Here is an 11,350-nt window from a genome sequence, read left to right on the forward strand (position 1 = left end):
GTTAGAGTTTCACCTTGCCCTCAGGTCCCCTGAGCTGGGCAGTACAGCTGATGAGAAAGCAGAGCTCTAAGCTGTGGTAAACACCTGTCTCAGTGCAGCAGTTCTGTGGGATGGATCCCAAGAGACTAACCCATGGAGCTTCCTCCTGACCTGCTTCCTGAAACACTGCCTGCTGTGAACCTTAAAATAGTGCATCATCTTAACCCTAGGCTAGCAGAAACTGAAGCACCCATCAGTGGTATTGCTTTGTTCAGTTTATAAAAGAAGTACATGTTTGTGTGTGTGTATCTTACAGTGATACAGCCAGAACCTTCCTGATCTGCCTGTATGTGTTACTCTACCTGTTTAGTGTTGGCTTGCATTGTTGCTGTTCTACAGGAACCTTCTTTGCTTGTTGGTTATACTTTTGACAACCAATGTGCAGATACAATATTAAAATTTCTGATTTTTCAGCTTTGCAGAGTATTGATGTAGTGTCTTTTCTTCTTTCTTGCCCACTAGGATCAAATATTTTACAGAAGGTTAACTGGAAAAGCAGTCCTCAAAAGAGTTTTTGTGTCCCAAAGACTGACAAATCTGTGTTTTGTGTTAACACAGGGTAAAAGATAAAATACTTTGGTTTACTTATGATGCTATAAGGTAAAAGCCTTATTCACAACTTTTGTGTTCTTACAGGGTGGTTCCTGAATCTCCACGTTGGCTCCTGACACGTAAAAAGGGAGAGAAGGCATTGAAAATCATGCGCAGGATTGCAAAACACAATGGGAAATTTCTCTCACCCCATTACTCAGAGGTACAGTCATGTGTTTGAGCTAGAGGTTTTTCCAAAGCTTTCTTAAGCTTTGGAAAGTTCAGTGGTGTTAAAATGCATTCTCTCTAAGGGATGGACAACACTCTTGAAGAGTCACACCAGAACAGTTTGTTATCAGTCACACAACCACTTTGTTAATCGCAAGATGGGAAAAGTGAACTGGCTGGAAATATACAGGCTGCAAAAAAAAAAAAAAAAAAAAGCTTGCAAAACAAGGAATCAGGTCTTTCTTTTGTAACACTCCTACTTTAAAAACTTGTGGGAAGTATCAGAAACTAACCTGAGGGGCAATGGTATTTCATAGCAGTTGCCATTTGATCTGACAGAGCGAGTGGAGATAGCATGATCCACTTTCCTGGCTCCTTTTCTAGAAGTTCCTTTTACAACTCTAAGAGAAAAGGAAATTAGATTTCAAGTATAAATTTGCTTCCATCCCAACAGGGAGAAAATACACTGCAAAGTTCACAGCTGAGGAAGCTCTGTTGAGATCACTATTCACAAAGTAGGATGATAAGTGTTAGAGTCACAGTCCTTTGGCCAGTGGTCATAGCAGAACTTGAAAGGATTGATGCATTTAATGCAAATAATGCTGCTGTGACATTGCAGCATTTGGCTTGTCCTGTGTTGGTAGCAAGTGTCAGGCTCTCAGACCATGATTACTGCAGCATTGGACTTATGGTTCAGTGAGAACAGATGTGCTAAACTGGAGTGATTATGGTCCCTTTCAACACAAAACATTCTATGATTCCTGTGCTGGGAGCCCAGAGCTGATGCAGCACTGCAGGTGGGCTCTCACCAGAGCAGAGGGACAGAATCCCCTCCCTCACCCTGCTGGCCACACTGCTCTGGATGCAGCCCAGGACACAGTTGGCTCTCTGGGATCCAAGTGCACGTTGCTGGGTCATGTCCAGCCTCTCACCCACCAGAACCCCCCAAGTCCTTCTGGGCAGGGCTGCTCCCGGACTGTTCACTCCCAGCCTGTGCTGATCCCAGGGGTTGCCTGGACCCAGGTGCAGCCCCTTGTTAAACCACATGAGATTATGAAAGGACATAGAGGTGCTGGAGTGAGTCCAGAGGAGGGCTGTGAAATGCTCAGAGGGCTGGAGCACCTCTCCTCTGAGGAAAGGCTGAGAGAGCTGGGGTTGTTCAGCCCAGAAAAGTGAAGTTTCCAGGGAGGCCTTCGAGCTGCCTTCCAGTACCTAAGGGAGAGTTACGAGAGAGCTGGAAAGGGACTTCTGTCAAGGACATGAAGGAACAGAACAAGGGGGAATGGCTTCAAACAGAAAGAGGGCAATTTTAGATTAGATATTAAGAAGAAAATCTGCACTGTGAGAGTGATGAGGAACTGGAACAGATTTCCCAGAGAAGCTCTAAATGCCCCATCCTGGATAGTGTTCAAGGCCAGGCTGGACAAGGCTTTGGGCAATCTGGCCTAATAGACAGTGTCCCAGCTCATGGCGAGGGAGCTGGAACTAGATGAACTTTAGTGCCCCTTCCAACCCAAACCTTGCTATGAGTCTATGAATCTATAGTCTTTTGCTGGGGCATATACACCAGTGTATTCCCACATCCAGTCAAAATTATGCAGTGCCAAGGTGCCCCAAGTCACGTAGCAGGAAGTTTGTGCTTCTGCAGCTTCCTCTCCACATTCAGCCCCACATTCCTACACCCACTTCCTCTCTAAACATCAGCATTTTCAAAGCATCATGTCAGAAAGATGTGTCTTTCCTTGTTTTTTCTTTAAAGTTGAATTTATGTTTTTTTTTTTTCAAAAGCGTCCATGCTCATGACCTTAAGCCACTCACAGCTGTAACAGATGAACCTCCACACATCCAGATTTGTATTGGATCTATTCCTAGGACCTTTTTAATATAGAATCTCTGTCATCCTTTTGCTGTGCCCAGGGAAAAGAGAGCATCTCCAGGAAGTGCATGGGTAATGGATCAAGGGTATTTCTCACATTAACTGATATCAGACTTCTCTTTCATGAAGCAGCTCCAGAATTTTAGGCTAAGCGCTGCAGGTGTGGAGGCTCAGGAAGAAGTGACAGGCATTATTCCTCAATGCACTTGGGCTCAGATTTTCCAGTATGTCTTTATCAATTTCATCAGCCAAGTCTCTTACACAGCTCTGGATGTTGCAGCTTTGGGTTTTTTCCTGGCATGCAGAAACCACAGATGACCTTTATATGAAAAAGGATAAACATTTGCTGCTTTTGCTTTGTGAGTTATGACACTGGTGTAGATCAATGCCAACCGGAACTTATTAAATTAATTCTAAATTATAAACTCTTTTTTTCCAGTTGCTCATATTTATCCTAGCATGGAGAGTTTTTTCAAACTAATTTTCTAATTCTTGGTCTCTGTCCAAAACCAGAATGAACTGCAACCCTCTGAGTAGAGCTACTTCTTATGAGAATTGTGGATCAAAACCTGTCCTTTTATCTATAGATTTTTTCCCTACCCTATAGAACATATCTAGACATGTATATTTCTTGCATACATTAAATTACATATGTAGATGCTACATATATCCATGTGTGTAAACGCCTGCACGGCCCATGAAGAATTAAGCATGTGTAGAACTATGTACACAAAAATAATTGCTGGAAAACTGATATGTAATTTTGCTGGAACATGAAAATGTGAGGGAAGTTATAAAGGGCTCATCCAGGGTTTTCAAATAGTGTAACTTTGGAAACATGGGCCCTGTCACTGAATTCCTGACTGCACTGGTGTGAATAGCAAAGCTCTCAGTGACTTCAAAGAACAAAAAGAGGATTTTTTCCCCTGCAAAGTGTTGACTCTCCATAGTGCTTTCTTTCTTCATCTATAAAAAAGTGCTCAGTCATGCTGGGGTTATTTTGACTTTATTAAGACATAAAAATACAAGTGGCAGTTGTGCTGAATTTATCTTTAGTCCTCTAGAAATCTAAAACCATATTTGCACAAAGTCACAACTGATGTCTGGCAGCCTGTTCTTATAAACAACAGACATGGCAGCTTTATAACCATATTATGGAGAATCCAAGAGCAGTGCAGAAACCCAGCAACCTCAGCCTGCCTCACTAAGGACTCTGGCATGCAGCACAAGTGGCAGTGCTTTGAAGAAAACTTTTGGCTCTGGTTACAGAAGAAAAGTGAGAGGGAATAGAAAGGAAGTTCAAACAACTCTGGGGTTTCTCTGTCTGACTTACAAAGCTTTGTGTCAGTCAGTTAGGAAAAAGTCATGTGTAAACACATCCAGCCAAATCTCACTGAAAAGCAGCTGTGCTACCTTATGATATAATAAATAAAGGGTGAAAGCTTTGGGCTCAGCTCTGGCTGTGCTGATGAGACCCTCGGGTAATGCCTTTGGCTTTATCTGTGTTCTCATCATGGATCTGCATGTTACCTCCAGCTTCTCTGTCTTTTCATTCCTGTCTCCCCTCTGGCCTGGGCTCCTGCACCTCTGGGAGCAGCAGATGCTGGGGTAATAGAGAGGGGTTTGCTCCTCTCTTTGCTCCTCCTCTTAGGCTTCCTCTCAGGAGGGGTCAATAATGGAGAGTTAAAGCAACAAGGCTGCCTAAAATCCTTCTAAAAATGGCACAGCAGGTTTAACCCCATGTTCCCCACAGCTGCTTTGAGAGCTGATAGCAATCCCAGCTGTGCCTGCATCATGTTTGGTGCCTGCCTGAAATTGCCTCTGCCTTATCTTCCTGGTGTCTTCCTCACTTGCCAAATGACCACATGAACGAAGGGTTTTCACCTGGCTTGGTTAAAAACTGCTGGCCAGAGTTAAAAACAGCCTAGATCAATGTAACTAATCCCTTTTTGGCCCTGCTAGTATTCTGGCTCTGTACTATCCACAGCAATGAACTTCAAAGGGTAAGCACAGGACTGTGTGAAATCCTGCTCTTTTCTGTTAGTGTTAAACCTTCTAACCAGTAGTTTCATTGAGTGTCTCATTGTGATTGTATTGCAGGCAGCTGAGAGCAGATTTATTATACTTTGCAGGCAGTATAAGAACCATTAATTCATACTTAGCACGTTATTTTTTTCAGGGTAAAAGCCATGTTCAGCACAGTGTGTGTGTATTTATATCAGGACCCTCTGAATTTCACCGGTTGAATATTTTGTAGCACCCAAGTTAGATCACAGATAATAGATGTCATAGATCTGCTCTTTCTCTCATTCCCCTTTTCTTCCTGCTGCCCAGCTTGCTGCCAGTGATGTTCCCAAGCCCATTGCCTGCTGCTCAGCCCTTCTCTCCCTGCTTCCCTAAGCCCATTGCTTTGCCCTGTCTCCTCCTCCGTGCCACCCCTGGCAGAAGGCAATTCTGTGCCCAGTGGCCCTGATGTGACAATGATTGCTTGTTACCTTCCAAGGAAATCCAGGTCAACAAGGAGGAAATAATTTTTCCATTCTCAAGTTAAGATTGGGGATTTTTAAAATTGATTTTTGCACAATCATCATTAAGGAAAGCTAACAGCTGTATCCAGTTATTAGCTGTTCCAACACCTGTGCACTGCTCTGGAGTGCTATGAGTGGCAAACTGGCTTGCCAGAACCTTTGCTCACTGGACTGGAACATTGCTGATCGCTGTATTTACACAGAAACTGTGTCCCAGTGTGTTGCTCTTGTGCTGAGATTGAGGCAGGAACAGGTGAGAAGCAGGATCATACAAAAAGCAAAGAAGGCCTTATTCAGAATAACCGCGCTTTCACAGACACATTTTATGAAAAATCCTTTCCTTAGGATTTTTTCTCCTGAGAAGCTGAGCGGCCTCAGGAACAAAATGTGAACAATGGTTATCTGCTGCTGTGGAATGCAACTGGTAGACCTGTGATTGGTCTCATGTGGTTGTTTCTAATTAATGGCCAATCACAGTCAGCTGGATCAGACTCTCTGTCCGAGACACAAGCTTTTGTTATCACTCCTTCCTTTTCTATTCTTAGCTAGCCTTCTGATGAAATCCTTTCTTCTATTCTTTTAGTATAGTTTTACTATAATATATATCATAAAATAATAAATCAAGCCTTCTGGAACATGGAGTCAGATCCTCGTATCTTCCCTCATCCTAAGACCCCTGTGAACACCATCACACCATGCGGTTTTTACAGAGTGGTATGATAGGTTCTATTCTATTGGCTAACTAACAGAAACGTCTTTCTCACGCACTGTACTTGAGAGGAACAGAAAAATAAAGTAGAAAAACACCCCCTGCAAATTGTTTATACTCAACAAGTTATCACATCTTTCCAACTCCCTAAAATTTCTACAAGCCGCTGGGAGAAACGCTTGCCCTTTCTCTCTCTCTGTCCCATGGCATCCTCACCAGTGCCTGCCTGACTGCTGACAGCTGACTGCTGCCCACTTGTCTCCTCAGATCACTATTAGCAACGAGGAGGTCAGCAACCCCTCCTTTCTGGACCTGGTGAGGACTCCCCAGATGAGGAGGAACACGCTCATCCTGATGTACGCCTGGTGAGTGCCTGTGTCATCCAGCTTGTTACCTAGGTGAGGGGTCTTGAGGAAAGATTCCCTTGTGCTTTTTAGGGTCTCTCCAGCTGCTTGCAACCATTTGTTTGCCTCTCAACTCTTTTTTCCCTCTGCTGTTTAGGTTCACAAGTGCCCTTATCTACCAGGGGCTTGTCATGCGCCTGGGAATTATTGGAGGAAACCTCTACCTGGATTTCTTCATCTCAGGAGCTGTGGAGCTGCCCTCTGCTTTCCTCATCTTAGTGACAATGGATCGCATCGGCCGGCGCCTGCCCTTCGCCATGGGCAACATCGTGGCGAGCGTGGCGTGCCTCATCACTGCCTTCCTGCCAGAAGGTAATTCATTCCCTGCCCTGGGACAGGCTCTGCAGCTCAGTGGCACCCCCTGAGCAGGGATAGTGAGCCACACAGAGCTGCAGGTAAAAGTAGAAGCATCTGGAGATAGAGGCAGCACCATCATGGAACAGCACACCTTATCTGCATGCAGCACAGCACCTTGTTTCCCTGGCACACGGAACAGCCATCTCTTTGATGGGTTGTGAACAACAGCTGGGAGTAGCCTTAGAGAAAACTTCTATAAAGGCCCTGCACTCTCTTTAAAGGCAAATGCAAGGGATGAATATGCAAACATAATGGGAAAAGACATTCCCTGACCTGGAACACACTTAGTGATGTAAGAAATCAGTGACTTTGGTGAGTCATCTTGGTAAGTCTTTTCCTTTACAAGCAAAACAATGCAAACCACAACACAATGTAGGGGCTGTGGTTGGCATCACAGAGATTGTTGCCTCGCCCTCACTCTCCCAGGGGTTTGGACAATGCTAAGAGGCTGGGAGAAAGATATGGCTTTTGATTAAGCCATTCTTATCTGGTTTCAAGGACAGAGAAAAGGTCTGATATTGCACAAAGGCTTCCCAGCACTTCTCTCCGTTCTTTAAAGTGTTTTCCCTAGCATGTTTTTTTAGAGGGTTTTTTAATTCTTGTTGTTTTTGGGGTTTGTTTTGTTTTGTTTTGTGGGGTTTTTTTGGTTTGTTTGTTGGTTTGGTGTGTTTTTCTTTCTTTTTTTTTTTTTTTTTTTTTTTTATCCCTAGGGAGGCGTATGGAGGTGCTTTGAATTGTATATAACCATAGGATTATGCTTTGTCTTACTGGGGACCAGCAGCTCAAGGGACATCAGAAAGGCTTATTCCTCCCCAGAACTGTTCCCCTAAAAGTGAGGAACAGTCCTAAGAGGTTTTAGTTTCTCAAGGTGTATCATGGGGCTGCCAACAGCCTTCTCTCAGTAGGAGAGGACAGCCTTGGGATTAAGATACTTGCAGTTGGACACTTGAGGTCCAAGTCCTGCTTTTAAGTCTGTTTATACAGATGAAAAAAACTGCAGCTCTCAGATCTGAGCCCCTTCACACTGTCTTGCTCACAAAATTCCAGTCCCCTGGCAGAGGGAGGATCCACATGGACGTCACCATCACCTTGGGAGTCTGATGGACTGAAGGGATGCCATGGAGATGATGTGGATTTGTTCTGTTCTTTCCAGCCTTTGTTTTTCTTGTATACTTTTGAAAACAGAACTCTTCAGGGCAAAAGCAGTGTCAGCAACATGGGATGAAGTTTGACGGTGGTTTGTTTGGTTGTTTTGGAAGGGAAAAAAACCCAAGTGTCTCATTTTTGGTTCAGAGAAAACTGAAATGTTTTCTTGTTCTTCCACTGAAGGTTTGAGAAAACACAACTGCTGCCAGAGCCCTCTCCAGTGGCAGAACTCCCCTTTGTGCCAAGTTCAGGCTTGTTTCACTTGCCTCTCTGTCTGCCTAGTCATGGTTAGACCATGCAGGAGACTGTCCTCTCCCAAGAGCGTGACAGAAGTGCTTGTCACATTCCTTGTCATGCACCTCCAGAGAGCACTAGGTCTCCAAAGAGGGGTTGCTCACTCTGAGAGAGCTCTACCCTGCTGTGTGTGAGTGGCCACTGCATCTCTGCTGCTGTACAAGCTCTTCCTGCTGATGTATTTAGGGCAGTGGCTGCTCACCAGAGCTTGAGTGGAGCTGGGAGAGCTGGGCAGAGCCCACAGGGCAGTGCCAGGTACAGCCTGTGCCAGGTATGATGGAAGGGGAGGCGAGGATGACCAGGACTAGCATAATTAGGAGTTTGTCTAATGTGCAATGGCTAGAAAAATCACAAAGGGTAGGTGGACTGCTCTAGGGAGAATGATTTTACTGCAGCCTTCCTGGAGGTTTCTAAGTCATGTGTAGATGTGGCACTTAGGGACATGGTTTAGTGGTGGAGTAGCAGGGTTGGGGAAACGGTTGCACTCCATGGTCCTAAATGTCTTTTCCAACCTAAGTGATTCTGTGATTCTATGCAGCTTTAGAGGTACTTTCCTTGGGGTCAGAAGGCTTTGGGAGGTGACTCAACAGTGTTTCTTACAGCATAACATCTCTCTATAGAAAAATACTCCTTTCTGGAGCACAATTTGGATGTGGTCATGGAAGCTTATGATGGTTATTCTCCCACCCATGCTGTTATGCCCCACCAGTATCTTGAATCAATCAACTCTAGTGATTTCTAATCTCCAAAGCAGCCTCACATGACATTTGAAAGCAAGAAATGCCATTATAGATTGATACCTACAGCAGTGACCTTTCAGTCTGACTTGCAGTGTTCCTGTGGTATAATTTCTGCTGATGGGCCTGGGGCTCTCAGAAATGCTCTGCTGGTGTGGCAGAGCACACTTCACTCAGAAGTGTTTCTTTTTGTATGAACAGATATCCCATGGCTCAAAACAACAGTTGCCACACTGGGAAGACTGAGCATCACAATAGCTTTTGAAGTTGTCTATCTAGTGAACAGTGAATTGTATCCTACAACACTGAGGTATGTCAAAAGCTCCTAGGAACCTTTCAGCTTTTTCCTGTGCTTTTCACCATTTCCTGTTTCACTGTCCTTTGGTTAAACTTGGTTGTCTCCAGAGTTTCCTGCTCTGAATAGCCACTGCTTAATGCGGACAGCAAATACTGAAGAGAGAATTTTGGAGTTAAGTCTACATTCTACTCCTTAAACTGCTGGCTATTCTGTTTGGTAGCACCTCTCTAATATCTGGTACTTTTTGTCTTTTGCAGAAACTTTGGTGTTTCCCTCTGTTCAAGTCTGTGTGATCTTGGTGGGATCATAGCCCCATTCTTGCTTTTCCGATTAGCAGCCATTTGGTTGGAGCTACCTCTAGTTATTTTCAGTAAGATTTAATTTACAATATACTTTTGGTTTAAATATCCTTCTCCTAACAGAGCTTTTCTTTTGGGTCAAAAGCAGTATGTGGCCTTATCTCCCCCGCAGAGGAGTGCTTCTCCACCTTTATGCCTAGAGCAAGAGGCTGAATGGCAAATGGGTGAAAGGTGATTCCTCTGCACAGTGGGGAAGAGCTCAGGTCTGCTTAGGTAACACTGCTGAGGGAGCAGAAAAGAAACTATGTGAAGAGAAATCTTTCAGCTAGGTTCTGTAAGTGCATGGGAGTCTGTGGCTAAACCAGACTTCTAGGAGGTAGATGTGACTGGAAAAAATCAAAATGAAAAAGATAGAATAAGAGGAGAAATTTGCACTAGTTACAACTTTAGCTGAAAACAAAATTGGAAAGACAAAAGACTTTAATCTTTTAAAAGATTACCATTATTTCAAGAAAATACATAGATAGAAGTACAGTGTTCACATTATCTAATTATTAAATTCTGCTGCTTCTGAGGGACATATGAATTCCCTCTGTCTTAAGTAAACAGCTACAAAATCAGAGAGGATCAGAGTGAACTATCCAACACTCAGGGAACATTTGATTTTTTGCTCCAGCCCTTCTATTTTTGACTTAATACATTCTATGAGTTATATCTATGCAGGAAATTATTCCAAAATATCCATTCCTAAATCAGATTGTATCTGAGTGCTGTTCCCCAAGGAGGAGTTTTTATTCTGAACCACATAATTTACTTTGGCCGTAGATAAAGAAGAGAGTATTCAGGAAAATCTCAGTGGTTTCAGGAAACACAGATACATCTACATGACAAGAGCCCTTTGAGAAAAGGCAGATTTGTTCAACATGAGAAATACCACCCTGGTTCCTGTGCTGTTTTTATACAACAGTCCAGGTGCACTCATCTCAGGTTTTTGACTTCTAAGACCTCCCTTTGCAGAGATCAGGCTGCAAATGAGCTCCTAGCCCTCGACTGATTTTGTAATAGGCTAAATTAATGTAACATGGAGGTATTTTATTATAATAGGTTAATCAGAAATAGCTGATGCACTTAAAACATCTCACTTCAAACTCAATCTGAATAAACTTTTCTCAGTGGATAAATGCTGAAAATAAAAAAGTAACAGTGTCCTTATTGCTTTTGTATTTCTTCCATGTCCATTCTAGGTATTCTTGCAGCTGTCTGTGGCCTCCTTGTATTGCTTTTACCAGAGACAAAGGGAATCTCATTACCAGAGACAGTGGATGATGTGGAGCAGCTTCCAAGGTATGAGATATATTTTCTGACTTATACTTTGCTGAGGTTTCCAGGGGATGTTCTCCTCCAACTTTACCAACTGTCATAAAGTATTGACATTTTCCAGCATCAAAGTAAATTCCCTAGCTGGGTTGATGCTATGAGCAGATGGTATTTTTCTCAATAGAAACCTGAACTTTGCGATATCACTAAGGAAGGCTATTAAAAAATGTATGGTGATAAAACCTGTATTTTTCTCATAAAGACACAAAGTTGTCCTATGCATCTCTGGAAGCAAAAAGCAGCAACAGTGCACAAGAAAGGTGCTGCAAAGCATAGTCTGCAACTCTCTGCTCAAAAAAACTAGCCATTACCTCAGTTAAAGCATCTTGTGAAGAAGGGCCCCTTATCATGGATGCAATCCCACAATTTGTGAAGTCATTTAAAAGTCACATATGAGATGGATTTATAGGTGAAGAGCTTTAGGCACAGCTTTCCCACTCCTGGCGCACAGCAAGCCAGACTGCCCTACAGATATGCAGGGAATATTTGCACCTTGATTAAATAATTTGAGGTCCTAGTGCTATAAA

At 43.4% G+C, this 11,350-nt stretch overlaps 1 protein-coding gene across 1 annotated transcript in view; it reads left to right on the forward strand.

The window, feature by feature from the left end:
- The window catches only part of SLC22A3 (solute carrier family 22 member 3), a 29,701-nt gene that overhangs the window by 13,727 nt on the left and 4,624 nt on the right, over positions 1-11,350 (forward strand). The window contains exons 5-10 of the mRNA XM_071436043.1: positions 676-793; positions 6,179-6,276; positions 6,413-6,627; positions 9,051-9,159; positions 9,405-9,517; positions 10,691-10,790. Of these exons, the coding sequence (XP_071292144.1) occupies positions 676-793; positions 6,179-6,276; positions 6,413-6,627; positions 9,051-9,159; positions 9,405-9,517; positions 10,691-10,790 (753 nt within the window). The remainder of the gene's footprint in view (positions 1-675; positions 794-6,178; positions 6,277-6,412; positions 6,628-9,050; positions 9,160-9,404; positions 9,518-10,690; positions 10,791-11,350) is intronic.

The sequence above is a fragment of the Agelaius tricolor genome, unplaced genomic scaffold (genome assembly GCF_023055355.1).
Source record: "Agelaius tricolor isolate 1412-34295 unplaced genomic scaffold, bAgeTri1.0.p SCAF_1, whole genome shotgun sequence".
Classification (NCBI taxonomy): Eukaryota; Metazoa; Chordata; class Aves; order Passeriformes; family Icteridae; genus Agelaius; species Agelaius tricolor.